At 40.0% G+C, this 19,500-nt stretch overlaps 1 protein-coding gene across 2 annotated transcripts in view; it reads right to left on the bottom strand.

Annotated features, from left to right (window-relative positions):
* Window positions 1-19,500, bottom strand: part of lhfpl6 (LHFPL tetraspan subfamily member 6) — a 96,415-nt gene that overhangs the window by 5,562 nt on the left and 71,353 nt on the right. For both annotated transcript variants that reach the window (XM_012956507.3, NM_001127145.1), the window contains 1 exon segment: window positions 699-797. In XM_012956507.3, the coding sequence (XP_012811961.1) occupies window positions 699-797 (99 nt within the window).

Genomic DNA, 19,500 nt, shown 5'->3' with positions numbered 1-19,500 from the left:
TCCCCGTCTATCACAGCCCTTAATAGTAATATGATTAAATGGCTAATAGGGTTTCTGTAAACAGACAAGTGAATACCTATATAAAAATGCTGTTTATTTTTTTTCCAAACAAAAATATGTCGTTTTAATATCCGTTCCCATTTAAATGCACTGCTTTTAATGACTTTATTATTATCCGCCCGTTCAGATATTCTAGAGATAAAGCAGCTCTTCGTAAATCCAGTTTATGCATATTTAGACTTGTAATGAGTGGCAGGCAAGTGACAGGGATAATTGCTTGGGGATAACACTGTGCCTGTTTCAATAAACTCTTATCTCTCTCTCCTCTCTTTTATTCAGCGAGCCATTTATCTAGTTTGCACTAATGTTAGCACATCACACTCCCGCTGCTGACATAAAGTGATGGTACAAATGAAACATATCTGCTAAAAAATGTTTGCTTTATTGGGGCTTATGGATCAGATCCTCTGAGTGCAGCCAATAAATGAAGATGACTTCTAGAATATAAACACATAAATTTGCCTTTTGCATTTCAGTAGGGTGTCCACCTTGCTGGTGGCTAAATCTAAACAAAAAGGCGGGGCTGATGGCATCAGGGGTGGGGAGGGGGGGGGGTGCGAAAAAAATATGCGCTGCGTGAACTTTATAATTGACCCCCTCTATGTTCTAAATGAGAATAAAAATTGCAGTACACTTACCCAGTTCAAACTGGTCGGACAAATTCCCACATGCCTGCCGAACCTCTTCACTGTCCCATCCCAGGGGATACAAAGCACAGCCAGCTCCAATCAGCAACCCTGTAACAAAATACAAGGCTTTAGCACCAATGACATATATATTATTCTTATTAATCAAGTGGTTTTTCAACAAATATTTAAGTTGCTCAGAATTACATTTTTGTTTTTTTATTAGGCAACATTTTATTTCTGGGCTTACATCCCCTTAGTGCAGGGGTGGCCAGATTTTGGCCGCGGAATGCGGAAATGCGGCGTGAATGCGTACGTACGCATTCACGCTGCCCTTCCACATCCCCAGCTTGTTCGTGGTCCACCAGAAAGCCACGGGGGATCGACTGGTGGACCACAATCGACGTATTAGCCACCCTTGCCTTACAGAATAAGAGTGCAGAGTGGTCACGAAGGTCACTGCAACCACCACTAAAATGTGTAACTTCTGTCCCAGAACCATTAAAAACACCAATTGTTGCGCCCATAAATATATAATACTAGTGACAAAGAAAAGCAATGGATAATTTCAGGCTGGGATTATTCCCCTATTATTAGATTCTACAATTGAAGTAAAAAAAGGTTCCTATTCCAATATAATTTGCAATATGGAAATATAGTTGGCTACTTAATAATTAAAAGTAGAGGTCAGAGGAAAGTGGAATGGATGCTATTGCTTATATTAAAGGGTTGAGATTTTTAAGCAGTTGGCAGCTTTCCATGGTTAAAGGTTAATTAGGACTTAGCGCAAGATAACAAAGCCAACCTAGATGCCCTGCACAAATAAAGCCAAAAGAGGGCATTTATAGTAACTTTATGCATCAACAGACATGGCAGAAATTCTCTCTCCATTAGGGAGCTTGACTAAAACTGGGAAAATGTAATAAATATGAAAGATTAGAACAGTTAATATTTCTGACAGAGGAATTATAATACACTGTGCAATACTGAGAGCTGCTTTGTTTAACTTTGCTTAATGCTTTATAATTAGTGCAGGTTTTAGACTTCAGTAAAAGCTCCAATACAGACTCCAGGTTTCAAAATAACTTGGGAATAAAAACTAATTTTTATATTCATTTGAAGGAACACTATGTGCATGTGTATGTGAGCTTGTATCAAGGGGAAGCAGCCATCTTTTTGGGAGCAGAAATATCCTAGTACAACAGGAGATATGGTGATTTGATAATAACTGGTGTAAACCTCAACACTTGCACCTTATTAATAAGGGGAAGCACATAAAGAGACTGGATAAGAAAACACATTTTGCTATGATGCTAATTCATTGCATTATGACTTGTTTGTTTGCGAGTTAGTTATACTTGAGGCAGGGATGGAACTAGGGGTTGGCAGAAAAGGCAGGTCCACTGGGCACAAGTGAGGGAAAGGTGAAATAAGAGGAGAAGTTATCTATGGAGAAAGCAGAGACCAGAGAGCAGTAGGAGGAGCAAAAGGCGGCAATGGCATGCATAAGATGGGGCTGGTGTGTGCTTCATGATGGGGTGTGGACTGAGTGATTGGGGTTGCTGGATTAAGCAAGTGTGAATGAGCACAGGTGAGTGGGTATTGTGGTGGGTTTCAGGGTACTGGGTTTGGATGTCAATACTACTTGATGTTATGGAGTCCAAACCTACCCTTAATTTGAAGGTTTCAGTATGACCAGGGTCGGGCTGGGGGGGGGTGCAAGGCCCACCTCCCCAAGGTGCCTCCGCTGGCTGCACCACCTGCAGGGCCCCCGCCACTCGCACAACGTCCTCCCCTGAGTGCACGTAAGTGAAACGCGTCAGGGGAGGACACCGACGGCCAGGGGAAACGGCAACAGGGATCAGGTCTGGGCTGCCAGGGTCCACCGGGTTTTTTCCCAGCGTCCTGGCAGCCCAGGCCGACCCCGAGTACGACTTTAAACAGAAGTTGTTTGGTGTGCTGTACAGAAATCGTCCTTCTTATTTAACATACTTAGCTGACTAAACAGAAACTGCATAGAGAATAGAGATGTCTTGGAAGAGAATCCATAACAGATACACAACCCTGATGCCCAATTGGTAGAGATCTAACAGTAATAATGAATAAAGACTACACGTGTAGAAACAATAGGCCACTAATCTAGTTAGGATCTGGTCAAATCCCAGGACTTTAAAGTGCATTTCTATTTGGATAACTCCATAGTGCTTAGCCAAATGAAATGCAACTGGTGCAGCTTTAAAAATCAGTGTGTTCATTAGGAGTTTGGGATTTATCAGGGCTTGGTTTTAACTGGCTTCAAGTTAAGGGTTTTTTGTTGATTTAGCAGAGTAAAGTGAATGAGATGATTTATTTTTCTGCCTAGTCCTTCATATATAGAGAAGACTGTACACCACTTTATATGTATCCTTGTCCTTTATATCAAAAGTATTCCTGCCTAGTTGTGGGCACAGGTCACTAATATTCAGCACAGCTCCCAATACAGTCAGAGTGTCACTCTAGTAGAGCTCAGTCCTAGCTCCTGTTCCCTCCATCTTTGTACTGACAGAGACAAGCACCAATCAAGAGCTTAGATCAACCGCCTTATAGAAGATAGAGCTTCCTCCCAACTGGCTTTTTGCCCCACCTCCTACTTGTAGTACAATTCAGCTGCTGCTACTACTCTCTGCCTATTAAGGAATATAGAAATGCCAGCCTGGAATTCCAGTTTTGCTTTGTTTTGTCTGGATTCTGACTTCCTGACATAAGAGCTTCAGATTTATGGCTGTTCCTGCCTTGCCTGTTATTCTTTCCAAGCACATTTGTGGAAAATTCAAGCCCACACTTGTGCTGAGGGGACAGAATAACTTAACAAACACATCTAAGCATTATACAAAATAATATAACCCTTCTGCCACTGCTATTCCACCTCCAGTCTGACCCTGCTGTTAAATCACTAACCCGTTAGCTCCACTGCTTCTCTCCCTGTCACAAAGGCTGGGCTGTCATATGCAGCTTGTGAAGAGAACTCGCTTTCAATTTTTCAAGACCATTTTGTCCATTTATGTAATTATTATGAGATGAGCGACAGAAGGCATTTAGGCATCTGTTTACTAAGCTGCGATAATCAGCAATAATGATTTGCTCCAGAAAAAAACGCAAGAGCAGGTTTACTAAAGTGTGCGTACTTTTGTCATCGCACTTTTCTGGTGCCCATATATATTATCGCCTATTATTGCATTCATGCTACGTAATTGACTCATAAGGTTTACTAAAGATCATCGCCAGAATTGTCGCCGAATATATACAAAATTGTTGGGGTTTTTTTGCCACCTGGAGAGTGATGTTACATGAAACAAAGCCAGAAACTATATAGTGGGAGAGATATAAGGTCAGTTTTTATAAATGAGCAGCGAAAATTAGTGATTGCACTTTATTATTATTATTATTGAATTCATTAAGAATATTTAATATAATGTGAAAATAATTGATTCCTGATTACTTTATTGGCCATGAGTAATACATTTATAAATTGCTAATAAATACTATTTTATATAAACTATTCTTTAATATGCAGATTTTGTATTTAAACTAAATTAGCGCCAACTCGCAAGAAATAATGCAGAAACTAACTGCTACTCTTAGCGTAAATATCGCCACTTATCGCAAGACACATCTGTCGCACTTTAGTAAACATGGGAGTGGCGTTAATTTTGTCGCAAGAATATTTGCAGTTTACAGACAATTTTTTACGAACTGTAGTAAACAGATGCCTTAGTCCAGCGAGCAATGAACACGAGGAGATCCTACCAGGCCCATTCCCAGCATTATGAAATGCCTATTTTGTGTAAAGATGGAAATATAAATACTCCATGAGAGTCTGAGAAATCCCAGGCTGAGCAAGAGAGAGAGGCCACAGAATAATCCTATAATCATTAACTCGGCAATTCTCAGCTGGAACGTTTGTAAGCTCAGAGCACCGGGAGAAAACGCAGCACCCAAACTGCATCTGTTCCTTGTCATCCTCTCCACTATTCTGCCTGCTCACACCGCCGGCCGGGACAGTAGGGACAGTAGGATCAGCGCACACTGTCTGGCTATAGAGAGAAAGACATAACCTAATGAACTGCTGCCTCTGCGTTCTCTGCGTGCGACATCAAGATAATTGGATAAAATGATGTCACAGACAACAGTGCCACGCGGGGTATTATTAGAAGGAAGGAACCGAGATAAAAGGGCTTTTAAATTACATCCTAGTAAAACCACTGTACTTAATATTTGTGTAAATGAGTATTGCATGCTGAACTGCAGGGGGCAGCCTCTAAAGAACCACGGCCTTTATTTAAAGGAAAACTATAACCCCGAACAATATAGGTATCTATAAAAATAACATAATACAGCTCATATTGAGTGATCCTAAATAAAAAATTGCCATTTCCCTCCTGGCAACATTGATGTTAGAAAGTGTAACAAATTCACCACAGCTTACAGACAGCATACAGGAACTGCATAACCCACAATGCATTGCACTGCAATGTTCCTTTCCTTATTGACATCATGTGTGCAGGGGATTGTGGGATTTGGAGGATGCAGGACTATCGACTACCTAAGCCAGCCTTAGGGAACTGTTCAAACCATATTATTACATTAAAAATCATGAAAAGGCTGCATATTTAATTAATGTATATTGCAAAGTTGCTTGAAATTATGTTTAATTTTCAAAAAGCTAAAAGTTGTGTTTGGGCGCAGTTCCCCTTTAATAACAATTCAATTTGCAACAATGGCTTGGGTCTTATATTTATTTTAAGATCTTTATGAATGCATTAGAAGCCATATGGAATTTGGCAGAATATACACTAACTGAGTCCAACTGCATAAATGTGATATCTTGTTGGAGAGAACGCAGAATTCCTTGCTAGATTAACGTTTCCGCGGCCCCATTTCAAGGACAGTGAGAACATTCAAAGCTTCAACATCTGGGCGCCCAACGGTACAAACGTTCAGCAGCCAAGGGCACATTTACCCCACACAGTCACCTGCTCATCTGAAAAGCCTGTCATTTACACTACTTAGCCCCTCAGCTGTGAGGACTAATGGAGTTTCTGAATATATAAACAAAAGGTTACAAAGCAGCTCCACCATTACACTGGTTCCTTTTAAAAGGATTGACATTTCTGCGCACTGCAGCCAGCTGAGGTAAGGTCAATCAGAACCTAGTGTGAGAGGGGCTGCTGCTTTAAAAAACCATGTATATGTACAGCGACTCCCCGCAATATACAAGTGCTGTTATTTTAATTAAACATTTAGAAAACAATAAATATACAATAAATATTTTGCATATAAATATGCCCATTACCGTGTTCAGTTTTGCAAATGATTTTTAGAACTGGGGTATAATTTTCTTCCAAGAAAAGGGAAAGCCACACCGCAAGTATTTAATTATTCATACACTTACATATATTTTCCAGTTCAGAGTCGGACTTGGCCAACGGGACACCGGGAAAAAACCCGGTGGGCCCCGACGGCCCAGACCCGACCCCTGTCGGTGCTCCCCCGGCTGCAGGTGTCCCTCCCCTGACGCGTTTCACTTATGCGCACTCAGGGGAGGACGTCGGATGGTTGGCAGGGGCCCCTGCTAGGAGGGGTTAGGGGGGCCCTGCGGGGGACATGGTTGGTGGGGGCACCTTGAGGGGTGTGGGGCCCCTGGGGCGGCAGTCTCAGTGGGCCCTGCACCCCCCTGTATGACCCTGTTCCAGTTTGGTAACATTCATCAGCATCATCATTTATTTAAACAGCACCAGCAAATTATGCAGTGCTTCACAATAAATTTAGACAAACAGGGATCATTAAAAAGTTTTATAATAGGCCACTTAATATGATATTAACAATCAGAAGGATTCATTCTGGAGGTATAGTTTTCCTTTAACAAAAAAAACAGAATTCAGGCACCACCATACCAGTTACATGAAAATAAAGTTATAATGTTATACCCTTGTATATATTACCCACAACGAGATCCCTGTCTACACAATAAAAAAAACATCCAACTTTCATTTGTTCAAAAGCATAATTGTGTGGAAACTGTGTGCCCTGATCTGAGTGCTGCTAGAAATCAAATCTTATCTTTCTTATCTTATCTCTTGCATGCAGTCAGTACCAATCCAGGCAATCTCCCGTCTCAGATGGCTTAAAGCACCTGATCCACTGGCACATTTTATATGTCTGATTGCAACACGTGTACACTGTGCCATTTCAAGAGGCACTAAATGAGCCCTTTGATTTACCAAGTTTGAGGAGTAAAAAAGACAAAAAATAAGACTTTTAAACTCCTTTGTCATTTACTGATGTTTGTTTACCGAGCATTTACAGCATATAGATTCCCAGCCAGTGTAATAAATTGGCTAAGGAAAAGGATATCATACACAGAAGCACACATAGGTGACACTGTCATAGACAAATACTGCAGAAGTGCCAACCAATTAGCAAGCGAGATTCACAGAGAGCAAGACAAACAGTAAAAGAGATATTTAAGATTTGATGGCAAAAAGTATCCAACTGTCCAATTCAGCCTGGCCTCATAGGTACATTCAAATACCGGATAATCATGGGCTCAGTGGTGTAATATAAAGGGTTCTAGGAAAGAGGGGTAAGAGTGATCTGTGATTTCATGCAAGGAGCCCAAAAACATCTGTTTTGCCCTGGATGGACCAGTTTTGGAAATGTCCAACCTTTGTTATCTTAAAAATATTTTTTCCCTTGCCAGCTTTATGACTATACATTTGGAGGCTTCTGGTATAGTACATTATTCCACTGGGAACTATTACCTGCCTAACAAAGTATAAAAAAAATGACTATGACCACCCATTAGACAAGTACATTCAGGTATGGAATCCATTATCCAGGAACTTGTTATCCAGAATGCTCCGAATTACGGGAAGGTCATCTCTCATAAACTCCAATTTATTCAAATAACTCTCATTTTAAAAATGATTTCCTTTTTCTCTGTAGCAATAAAACAAACCCTTGTACTTCATTGCAACCAAGGTATAATTAATTCTTATTGGAGACAAAACACTCCTATTGGGTTTAATTTATTTTTTAGTAGACTTAAGGTATAGAGAACCAAATTACAGAAAGATCTGGAGAACTCCAGGTCCCATACCTGTACTAAACCTTTTGTGCCTCCTATAAGCTATACTCGCTGTCTATGGAACTAAGAGTAAGATAATCATCACTTCTTTAATTGCTTGGTTTTGTTATTAATTAAAAAGTCTTTCACAAAGTAGAGTGTGTTTAGCAAAGAGAAAGAAGCCAGGATCTCCTGGACAGCTTTGCTAGGTACTTGGCAGCATACTCTCCTCAGATACAATTCTTGACCTGTTCCAGCCTGGCTCCTCGCCCAGTGACACCATAGAAATAACCACTTTCTACCTTTTTTTCTGCCAATGCCTGGATCCCCTTCACATTATATTCTTTGTTTCCTTTGTTATTATCCTTAAAATGCCTCAGATACCAAATCTGTCACAGTTTCCCATTGCTCATTGGAAAGCTTCCCACAAGAGGCTGCTAATATTTTCTTAGGGTGCAGAGACTGTGAAGTCCAACTCCCTGAAAGATCTAACGTGTCAAAGTTTCTATTACCTGATTCAAATTAAAGGATAAGTAAACCTTACCATTTTTGCAATTTACATTCATTATTTTTTTTTTCCATTCCAAGATATTAAAGGTTAAAGTACAGTTAATATGAATGCATTTTGTTACAACAGCACCACATACTGGTCATTTTCTGAACATGAAGTAGTTAAGGATGTTGTCATGAAGTTGTTTGGAGAAAGAAAGAGGTAAAGAGAGGGATTCTTCTAGTTAGGAAAGACATGAGAAAAGTTATCTGAGGTTTTGAATGTCTTTCCTAACCAGAAGAACATTAGACCAGCCCTCTTTCTTCTCCTGACACGTTTGACCACAACATCCTCAACTACTTCATGTTCAGAAAGCAACCAGCAGGTGGTGAAGTTGTAACAAAATGCATTCATATTAATATCTTGAAATAAATAATGAATGAATGTAAATTGCAAGCCAAGAAAGCATATGGTGGCCCAGTTTTATCTCACTGAACGGGCTATAGGAAGAGTTGCAAGCTTGGCCCTGCAGCAGTTATGCCTGTGCACTTTTATTTCTGGCCATATGTACTGGCCACACTGCCAATAAAACAAGACCACAAATCCCTGGACCCTACTCTATGCCTATAACCTTTATCATGTCAGACATGGAATTTCTCTATAAGTGTGAATGTGCCATGAACACTGGATTGTAGCTCGTGTAATGGAATTTCCATCCCAGCTTTACACTTGATTATATTTGTACAGCCAAATGATTTTTGTTCTTGGCAGCAATACTCACTTAATTCTGTTACCTTGGATCCCTTCCACTATTGTACTGCAGCAGAAAGAGATGTTTTATACAGTTCCTATTGTTCGTATAATAACTCTATTTGTTATCATCAATGCAATGAATCTATCAGAACAAGTCACCTCTGCAATGAATCAGGTCACATCCCCTATTATGATAAGGTGCTCCCTGGCAGATACTTATTTGAAGGTCTCTTTTCTACAAATGATCCCTGTTTAGTCGGAGCAGTCCTGCTGGAAGGGGTGAGGAATACAGGAAAGTTGACTGGATTGAGTGTGGATTGGGCGCGTGGCTGGATTTGATCAGGGCAGACAGGTATAAGTAAATAAAGCAATATGGCCACCTATTCTCAACATGATATGCTGTTACTGTACGACTCCCATCTGTCCCTGTTTTAGGGGGGCTGACAGTTTCTGGTCCTTAGTACCCAGGAAAAACTGTCCCCATCTGCTGTTATCGGCACAAGAATGTCCCCATTTTTTGTGCACCCACTCAACAATTCTGATGTAGGGTGCTGCTCTTGCATTAACTGTGAGGTCCTACCAAAATTTGTTGTAAATGGCAATTGCTTCCTCAACCTGTAGGTCTGGGCTTAGTACATGGATATCCAGGGCTTACTGGTATATTACTACTTTATATTACATTTATTTTTCCACTTAAATATAATTTTTTAAAGCATACACTGTTAGGCACTAAGGCACTGTTGCAAAATCAGTGATTTCCTTAATGTGAAGTTTTAATAGAAAAAATCACAAGTGCTAGGTACCTCTACTTCATGTCATGTGTGGCTGCATCGCTTCATGTCCTTGGAATTGAACACCAACCAGAAGTGTGTGCTCTGGAACTTAGGAACAAATATACTGTCAGTGTCCATGTCCCTGTTTGGTCATCAGCACCAGGGTGCCAAGGAGTGGAAGTGAAGTGGCCAGACATGGTGGCTTTCAATACCACAGTGCAGCATGAGTTCATGTATGGGGGACAGGGTTTTCAAGTTACACTGGCCAGTAATGGATTTATACACTAAAAGGGCTGTGGAGTAGGAGTAAGAGTCATGGGGTCAGTGTCGGAAGCAATTTTGGGTACCTGGAGTTGGAGGTCCCATAAACGAAGGAGTTGGAGTCGAAGGATTTATGTACCAACCCTGCAGCTCCGTAAATCAACACAGGTTTTGTGTGCCTTTCTACCTGAGGAATAAGACTTTACTTACTTGCTTTCAATGTTAGTGACAGATAAAGCCAACAAATCACTGTAAATTTATCATAATAATCTTTTCATTACAGTCTGCGGATGAGGTTACATTGTAAGAGCTATCAAAGCTGCTCCCTATAACCTGAATCAACACCAACATTTAGAACATATAGACAGATATGGCAATCTGTGCCAAATAACCTACCCCAAAACCATCTTGCAAATTTTGAATGTACCATTATATTATATTTTTAATGAAAAGAAATGCAAAAAAACTAAAGATTTCTGAAAAGTAAACAAAAGAAACTTTGCAATACACATCAATTAAAAAATATGTAGCCTTTTGGCTTTTAATGTAATAATATGGTCTGGAACAGTTCCCTAAGCCCCGCCCCCTGTTCAACTGCCGATCTGGCTGCCTATTTTTACTCAGCCTGCATCCTCCAAATCCCACAATTCCTTACACGTGATGTCAATAAGAAAAGCAACATCACAGTGCAATGCATTGTGGGTTATGAAGTTCCTGCATGCTGTCTGTAAGCTGTGAAGTTGTTACAATTTGTAACATCAGTGTTTTAGTCCCTCCTCCCCTGCCAGAATGATGCAGAAAGAGAAGAACTGTTTTGCAGCTGGATTTCAGCATATAAAAATGGTATTTATTCATACTTTTGAAGGAACAGATAACAGTGATAGGTATATTAGGGGTTTCTGTGTGGGGCTGGAGTTCCCCTTTAATTTTGGTAAACTAGGGAAAAGCTGATACTGGGAGTGCTGTGCTTTTATGAAGAGTAATAGCTGTATAAACCAAATCACTACATTGGCTCATTCTATAGAATGCTAGTGTTCCAATACAGAGGACAAAGTCACGCTAATTAGAACAAATGTGTTCATTTTTACACCGTCTCCTTTCGTTTTGACAGTAAATTTCAAGCTCCAACAAGCTTTATAGTCAATGTCCTCTTCAGCTGTGGCACTGTAATAGGGGAAGCAAAGACCTCTGAATTTATCTTCTGGTACTTAAAGAAATGATTACGGGAGCGCTATTAGACCCATTCGTTACTGTCTCACTGGAGGAATAACAGGGAATACGCAAGCTTCACAAGATACTTCTACGCACACACAAACAGCATATAAATATAAAATATACACAGCATATTAACATATTATAAATTGTGCTTAGTGATGTCATTTGTATCAAAAGGCTCAATGAAACTTGGATATTATAAAAATAATAATGTAAGAGAGCTGTCCTATAAGGTACACTTTTTGGTGGAAGAAGTGCACCATCTATTTATGTACTCCCTTGGTTTAAACCAGGGATCCCCAACCTTTTATACCCGTGAGCCACAATTAAATGGAAAAAGTGTTGGGGAGCAACACAAGCATGGAAAAGGTTCCTGGGGTGCAAATAAGAGCTTTAATTGGCTACTTAATAGCCCCTATATGGACTGGCAGCCTACAGAAGGCTCTGTTTGGCAGTACACTTGGTTTTTATGCAATCAAAATTTGCCTCCTTGCCAGAAATTTTAAAATAAGCACCTGCTTTGAGGCCACTGGGAGCAACATCCAAGGGTTGGGGGAGCAACATGTTGCTCATGAGCCACTGGTTGGGGAACACTGGTTTAAACTAAGGGTTTAGAACTGGTGCAGTTTATTTGAACTTTGAAAATGGGGCATGAATAGGACTGGATTAAAGCAGGCCAGTCTTTTTTTCTAGGGCACTGCTAGCTATGGGCCATTTAACCACTATTTTACATGACTAGGGGTGGATTATCAGACACCAAACATGTCATAGAAAGTATTAAGGCATGGGCAATCTGAAGGTAATGTCTTTGTCAGCTAACCCAGCATCTTACAATAAACAAATAAAATCCTTGGAAGATTTAGGCCAGCTCCCCATTCCCCAAACTACCTTTGTCAATATATATATAAGTCAATAATTTTCAATAAAGTTAATGTTGCTAGCCAAAAGGTCAAAAGTATTCCTTCTGGCTTGTGTATATGTTTCACCAGGATATGAAGGTGGTAAAATATCCTTATTAAATGAAATGCTGGTTATATCTGGCAGTTGTTTACCATATTTGGGCACCTAAGTTGTGTGCATTAATAGGGTAATCAGATTTGCCCACACAAATCCATTGGTTGCTGACTGCATCCACAACTTAATGAAGTCCTCAGCCATAGTAAGTTTTCACTAAGCCCAATCAATACCTGATATTGATGAGTAAGGACCTGTTTTGGGGCCCATATATTTGTCAAGAGTGCCAGCCATTTTCTAGACACCATTAATTGGGTTTTCGATACTAGGTATAGAACAGTTGGTGTAAAGTCAAACTGGATGTTCTGGCTACTGCATATCACAGGAAGTGACCCCTGCCAGACAATGCCAGCTCTTGTCAGCCTCCATATTTAAAGCAATAATTTTCACGAGCACACTCAGACCTCTAAAGTCACTTATAATGCTTGGTGCACAGCCCCCGGGGAGACGGCACTCCCCCACCCAAGGAGAACAAAATAGGTACTGGCACTCAAGGCAATGCAAGTGGATAGATTGTAAGCTCTACGGGGCAGGGACCTCCATCCTCTTGTGTCTTTGACTCTTAACTTATTGCAACTGTTACTGTATCTTGTATTTATTGTTATACTTTGTATTTATCTGTTTGTATTATTCTACTGTACAGCGCTGCGTACATAAGTAGCGCTTTATAAATAAAAATATACATACATACATACATACATGACTAGCCCCTCGTGTTTAATAAGTCAAACAAGGTAACACAACGTTTCAAAGGTGTGCCCCTTCTTCAGGCATCACCCATGAAAATGTATGATTCCCTGAGAGCAACAGAGTGAATACTGCCAATGAGCTATTAGCCACAAACTCCCAGTAGCCCATGACCTTGGACCAATAAACTGAGTCTTTGACTCTCTCTGTGGCTCCTGAGCCTTTTTAAGCAGCTCAAAATATGTCCAGATTCCAATATGAAACTTTGCTTTTTGAAGCAAATTGCATCAATATTTCACTGCAGTCTTGAGAGACATTCCTTTGTTTTTTAAGTCTGACATCCCCACAATTTTGCTCTTATCAAAGCCAATCGAAAATGCCTGAAAGCAATGGAATGGCAGAAAATTATGAGCCGAATTCCCTGTGAAGGGACCATGAAAAGATGTTGTTAAATGATAAGCCCAGGCTTTCTAGATATGGCCTGTGTAAGGAATGGGTAAAGATCTTTGTCTTAATTGCCTGTTGCATGTTAGTAGCCAGAGATTATGGTCTTAACAAAAAACATACAAAACTGTATATTACATAAATCTCCATGGGGGGGGGGGGGGGGGGTGGGCAGGAAGTTGCAGTACAGCATTAGCTGAAAGCATTCCATTTGGACACCCCACAAGTATTTAGGGGTATAACTTGACCTCCCCAAAAATGATTCCTGAGTGCCCTCTCCACCTCCTGCAGGACCTATGATCCCCCCTTTTATATACATCTGGCAATGGAATTGTGAGCCCAGGGAGGATCCATACAGGATCCATACAGGGCCCATTCTCCACAAATATCTAAATGCGCAGGACCTCTCTATACCTTAAGTTTAGTAAATAATCATTCAAATGTTAATTAAACCCAACAGAATTGTTTTGCCTCCAATAAGGATTAATTATATGTTAGTTGGGATCAAGTACAAGATACTGTTTTATTAATATTATTTCACAGAAAAAGAAAATTATTCTTTTTTTAAAAAATTATTTTTTTGATTAAAATTGAGTCTATGGGAGATGGCCCCTGTAGTTCAGAGCTTCCTGGATAATGGGTTTCTGGATAAAGGATCCCATCCCTGTAATAGGGGAGAAAGGCAGTTGGTCTTAAAAAAAATTGTCAATTGATACTTTTATTACCTACAGGAAAAACAGTTTCTTTGTTATCTTATTCTGTATGACCCCTCAATATAAAATGTATGTTCAGACTCCATATTGCCTCTGGGCATATTTGCACTTTGCTAAGTCTCTGTCTGAATGCTTTGAGCAGAATGTAGCCTGAGACCACCCTGCCCTATACAGTCCGGCTATGCTTAGTAACCACATTGCTTTGTTTTCAGGCTGAGCCTCGGTGTAGGATTAAACAAGACTTCAGGATTAAGTGAAGTGCTTCAGTAAATACCCCAAATTGCAGGGAGTAGTTGCACAGACACAGCTGGAGGGCTTACACAACATCCTTGTTGTAAGATGTAGCTATGTTATATTAGCCTCAATGGCTGGAAACGTCTTAAAAGGGTAAATATATTTCCCCTTTGAACCTAAAAGACCAAAATAATTCCCATTACACCTAGGGGCACATTTACTAATCCACGAATCCGAATCACGAATGGGAAAAAATCGTATTGAAAACAAAAATTTCGGAAGATCGCAAATATCACGAAAATGCTTACGAAAAAATCGTATTGGTCACGATAATATCGTATTGGCGATCCGAAAGTCCCGAAATTTTCGTACCAAACAATTGTAAACAGCGGTAAAACTTTTCCGATTTTTTCGTGCAAACGTCCGAAAAAGTCGAGCGCCGTACGAAAAAGTCGTGCGGACGCCCGAAAAAATCGGCAAAAATACGCTCGGAACGTTCGCATGAACGCTCGAGCGTTCGTGCTTTTGTATATGTGCCCCTTAGGCAACTGGTCTTTCACATATCAAGATGCCCAAATCTAATCTATGAAAATAAACCAAAATCCCATTACTTCCATCTCATTTAATACATCATGGCTCGGTACTAAAAATATCAGTGATGTCTTGTCTTTCCTTGGCAAAAAAAATAATTTTTTCATCCTCCCACAGAAAATATATTATTATTATGGCAGAGGCGGAAGGGAAAGTTATATATATATATATATATATTTCAGCCAAGAGTGTAAGACAAATCAACTGCCTGGTTGCTAATAAAAATACATGGATAGAAGGAAAAAGTATTGCACTTGCAGGACTTTGTGTAAAAAATCAAAAAGACTTTATTTTAGTTCCAAACATTTCAGTCACAATTACATGACCTTTCTCAACGGAGAACAAACAACCAGGGAAGTGCAAAAATATTTATATCTCTATATATATGGATAGACACATAGATAGGTGAGTAAAACAACTTGCATTCCCATAAAAGCAGTACTGGAATAAGTACCATCATTGCACCAAAGGAGGATGTGGGAGAGCAGTGCAAGGCTATATAAAGTACAAGTACAAAGGAAGTTAAGACCACCACATTGGGTTTACCCTGACATGGGGGCTTGGCAGTTTTATTAGCAATTTAATATTTATGCAAGGTTTTAGTATCAAAGTTATGATCATAAAATTCTCCCCCACTTACAGCTTTTATAGGCATGAGACTGGCCAGACCAACACCAATTTTTACAAAATCACATAGACATTGTACCATTCTTCCTTCCTTGTGGTAGTGCTTTAAGGCTAAGTAAAATATATACAAGTGCAACTGATCTGACCAGGGGATGTGCATTGATGAATCCTCTTTCTTTTGTAAACTTGGATGGATGGCTAAACTTCCATAACGTTGCAGCACTCCCACACCCACCACTAATGGTAGTCTGATGCCTTTAGGATTAGGTGTGGCCTGGGCGATCTCTCTCCTTTAAAAGCTACAAGAGAGGGAATTTGGACCAGTGCCTTGGACAGGAGGTAAATAGTTAGGAGCACCATGTGGGGTTTACCTTGGCTTGATATGGTGGCAATTTTACCATCAAAGCCTGAAGATGGCAGACCACAGGGGTTACACAGGCATCAAAACTGTTGCAAAGAGTATGCACTACTTTAGATGACAAATCTAAATGTGTCTAATTGCTCCTGTTTGTGAATAATTAATAGCAATATTTTTCCGCCAGATCCTTCTTGATGAGGGCTTTTATTTTGGTTCTCTTGGCAGCCGGCCCTGACAATCACAGTGTTTCTAATTTGGCACGCGCAAGCTTCTAATTAGTAAGAGTTATCACAAAGGCTCACATGCGACACATTTGTAACAACATCCCAGGTCATTATGGGTAGACAAACTGACTGGGAACTGAACCTAACCCTGACAGGGCTACTATAGCTCTGTGTATCTGCAAGGTACATAAACCCACCCAAACAACAGCCAGAAAGAAGTCAATCAGCAAGTAATTAAAAAGTATAAAAATAAATAATGAAGACCAATTGCGGGTGAACCAGCCCTTTCAGTTTCTGCCATTCTGCCTGGCCAACTGCCCACAGAGAAGAGCAAGGGCACTCCTGTTACAAATTAATGAAATTAAATGCATGTCAAAACTGCTAATATTATGAACACTTAAAGAAAAAAATATGATTGTGAATTGCAAAAATTGCTCAGAAGAGTGCAGATGGGAATATTTCTTCTCTAACAGAAAGGAAAAATACATTGTTGCTTTGGTCCCAAGGACCAAGAAACAGACTGTAAGCTTTTAATAAGGGATTTTCAAAAGTATACATCATACAAGCACAAAGCTAACACTCCTCACTGAGCCACCGTACCTCATTGCAGCACATTACTCCACAAGTCAAAGCACCTTGGGCACATTCTCCTCTGCAGCTTGTACCTAATAATGGACCTAATAATGTGCAGAGCATCAGGACTACCTACTTACTCTCCTACTCTTACCTACTCACTTCTCTCCATTGCTGCATTTCTTCTCTTGCATGGCCATGCATTTACAGTATTTGCCATCCCTATAGAATTCATTGGTGCAACTTCATGCTGGCCCTGCAGAGCTGGCAGGTACAATACTATGGTATAACTATGGCACTACCAGAGAATGAGTTTAATAGGAAATGAGAATGTTTTCCCTGTTCTTAGAAACTAAAGGCATTGAAAGAAACACAGTGAGCCTGGCAAACACAACAGTAATGTTGCTAAGCACCAACGTGTCTCCTAAGAACACTTCTAGATGCTTCAAGGAGTCAAAAGGCATCCAGTCTCTTTAAAGAGTGCCAGCCGCCGTTCCGAGCTCATTTATCAGGGAAAGTAAAGCGACTCTGACTCATGAGTAATTTGTTACTTTCCTTTATAAACAACTGTGGGAAATAAGGCTGCGAGAAATTGTGTTCCAGGTCTACTAACCCATAGCAACCAATCAGCATTATTTACCAATAAGCTGTTTAAAAGGGAACATAATTGGTTGCTATGGGTTACTAGAAATTTTGTTTTAAATGTTCACATTCTTTTTTTTATGCAGATTTTTTTCATGCATTTGCACAACCAAATAGGCAGAATACTCTTTTCCCGCTGCTTATCCCATTCATTGTGCTTTATTTTGGCATTTTTTAATAGACATATTAACCTGCCAACGTGGCATGTCCAGAAATAGGGGAAATTTTTGTTCATGGTCTGATGCTTTTGCATTTGTTAGTACAGGGATGGATAACCTGCTGACCTCTAAACTGCAGCCCCCAAATCCCACTGCCAGTCGAATGCACCCCAACACTTTCCAACTATCCCTATTTAGGTAGGACAATCTTGTTTACTGATATATAGATGTTGGATAGCTAGAAGTTTAATCCCCCCCTTTAATATGTCTATTTACAATACTAAATTCAGACAATACAGTTGGTGGTGGAACTCGCTATTCCTCTTTGTGGCAATTGATAGAATTCAGTGTTTCTGTTTTGGGGGTGATAGCTAGTCAAAGGAAATTTTGGGCTGTGGCCCATGGGGAATGGATAGGCTACACAGCCCATCACTAAATGGTGGCTCAATAGGAAAGATGTAAAAGGGCAATATTTACTGATGTATATATTCCAGTTTGATAAAATTCTTTAATAGGCAACTTAATATGATGATAAAATTCTAGGTATTCATTCTGGGATTATAGTTTTCTATTAAAATCCCATTTTTTTAAGAAGACACAAAAACAGAAACACTAAATAGAGAAGTAGATAAATGTTGTATAAATTCATAAAAATATGCTGACAGGTAAATATATATCCAAGATGAATCCCCTGAACTGTTAAGGCTATGAGAAAATGTCAGTTCAGTTTGATTTATATCAGCCTTTGGTGTGTTAAGAGGAATCCGATATATTCTCTGCTTTTGGACTTATTTATGCTACACCCAGCAAGTTCCTCTTAGCTTCCAATGCAGCCGACTCCCCGTAAGAATAGATCAGCATTTTATATCAAGAGAAAAATGAAATCAAAAGAAGCCAGGGAGTGTGTGATCAGAGAGGGCTGTGTGATGCTTTGTGCTGCTGTCCTGCTGCAGGGCAACACTGGCTATGCCATAATGAAAGAGCGAACAGGCAGAAGGGTCTTTTAAAGTGATAATGACACGTTCCTATAATTGGAGGGAATATATTGCTACTACTGCTAATCAAGAGATGCAATATTCTTTCTTTACAGACTTGCCCTAAGCCACCCCTAGCCCAGTAGTAATTACTTCTCCTGACACTTCCACCAGGCTTAACCTGCTTGAGATGGGGAGCCGGTTCTGCCACTCACTTTGAGGTTTGTCAGGTGATGGTGCAGTCCTATGGAAGGGTCACCCCCAGCCCACAGAGACACAAGCAGCTTACACTCTGCCTGGGATTTAGGAGGGATGCTGGGTACAGGTACAGGATCCGTTATTCGAAAACCTGTTCCCCGGAAAGGTCCAAAATACAGGAAGGGCATTCTCCATTGACTCCATTGACTCCAACATAATCTAACCCTTTTCTCTGTAATAATAAAACAGTTCAGTGTACATGATCCCAACTAAGATCCTTATTTGTGGCAAACCAATCCTACTGGGTTTAATTAATGTTTAAATTATTTTTGTAGACTTATTATGGAGATCCCTTATCTATAAAACCCCAGGTTCTGAGCATTCTGAATAACAGATCCCATACCTGTATATTAGTATCACTTTCTTTCTGTACCAGCCTCAAACATACTCTTTTATTTGATGCAATACTATATTATATAGCACACACATATACTCACTACTACTACTACTTTGTCCGTGACAGACACACAATTAAAAGTCAGTGTCATTAGGAGCCAAATAACCCTCATGCATGTTTTTAGAATGTGGGGAAATCACACCAATTTCATGTATAAACCACTGTACCACCATGTTGCCTTGTTTTTTTAATTAGAGCATTTTTTTTGGCCAAACATGCTTGATGACCTGTGGATGCCACAAACATGCCAAAATGGCAGCAACTTCAACATGCATTATTTATGTTACTGTAGATGAAACCCAGTACTCTCTAGCATTTAGCCA

Source organism: Xenopus tropicalis, chromosome 2, assembly GCF_000004195.4.
Source record: "Xenopus tropicalis strain Nigerian chromosome 2, UCB_Xtro_10.0, whole genome shotgun sequence".
Taxonomy (NCBI): Eukaryota; Metazoa; Chordata; class Amphibia; order Anura; family Pipidae; genus Xenopus; species Xenopus tropicalis.
This window is presented reverse-complemented; position numbering and strand designations above follow the sequence as displayed.